Source organism: Trichoderma citrinoviride, assembly GCF_003025115.1.
Source record: "Trichoderma citrinoviride strain TUCIM 6016 unplaced genomic scaffold BBK36scaffold_292, whole genome shotgun sequence".
NCBI lineage: Eukaryota > Fungi > Ascomycota > Sordariomycetes > Hypocreales > Hypocreaceae > Trichoderma > Trichoderma citrinoviride.
The window spans coordinates 1-822 of record NW_020195000.1 but is presented as its reverse complement, the minus strand read 5'-3'; the positions used below and the strand labels follow the sequence as shown (position 1 = coordinate 822).

At 53.4% G+C, this 822-nt stretch overlaps 1 protein-coding gene across 1 annotated transcript; it reads right to left on the bottom strand.

Annotated features, from left to right (window-relative positions):
* Nucleotides 1–224: 224 nt before the first annotated feature.
* Nucleotides 225–818, bottom strand: BBK36DRAFT_1131513 (hypothetical protein; the record flags this gene model as incomplete). Its single annotated transcript, XM_024891989.1, has 1 exon — nucleotides 225–818. A coding segment is annotated over one exon (594 nt), but the record flags the coding sequence as incomplete, so codon positions are not given.
* Nucleotides 819–822: the final 4 nt, after the last annotated feature.

Here is an 822-nt window from a genome sequence, read left to right as displayed (position 1 = left end):
AGACGAGGCCTGTAAATCCAGTAAAGACAATACAATCACACAAGAACAGAGTCGAATAGACAAGGCGGATTTTTCAAGAATGAGACAGGGTAGATATTATCATCATGTGAGTATAGGTGCTTATTCTCGTCAACACATCCCGCCCCTTTTCAAAAGCAACACCCACTCTACCAAAGCAGTAAGTAGGTAGGTAGAAACATACATCCTCCAGCATGGCAAAATCCCTACAAAAATGGGCACCATCCGATATACATGGCCGCCAGGTTCCTCGGGTTGACCGCCTGCTTAATCAACTCCTCCACCTGTCCCTCCACACTCAAAGGGATGCTCTCGTTCGGCAGCAGCCCCTTGACCTTTCTCTTGATGCTGTCCACCACACTCTGCGGCTGCAGCTTCACCCCGAATTCACTCCTCTTCGCCGCTCGCTTGTCCTTCTGCAGATCCAGCGTGGGATCGTAAATGAACGCCTCCAGGATCGTCACCAGCGTCTCTTCCTGCTGGCGCAGAATGCTCAGCGTCAGCTCGGATGACTTTCGGAAAGGCCCCTCGTAACCGTAGATGCCCATGGCGGCCACCATGTTGTGCGTGAGGCGGAATGGTACGCGCTCTGGTTTGGCAAAGGTGAGGCCCTTGTCGAAGAGACAGTTAAAGTCTACATGGAAGACTCCTCCGCTCCCCTCCTCCAAGTTGACGTTCTCTCCGTGCCGATCTCCCAGGCCGAGGATCGTACCAACCATGGACATGACCGCGCACGAGCGCGTATACCTTAGGCGTGCGCTGAACCAAGCCGACGGGTTGGGAAACTGTTGGATGAACCACAAG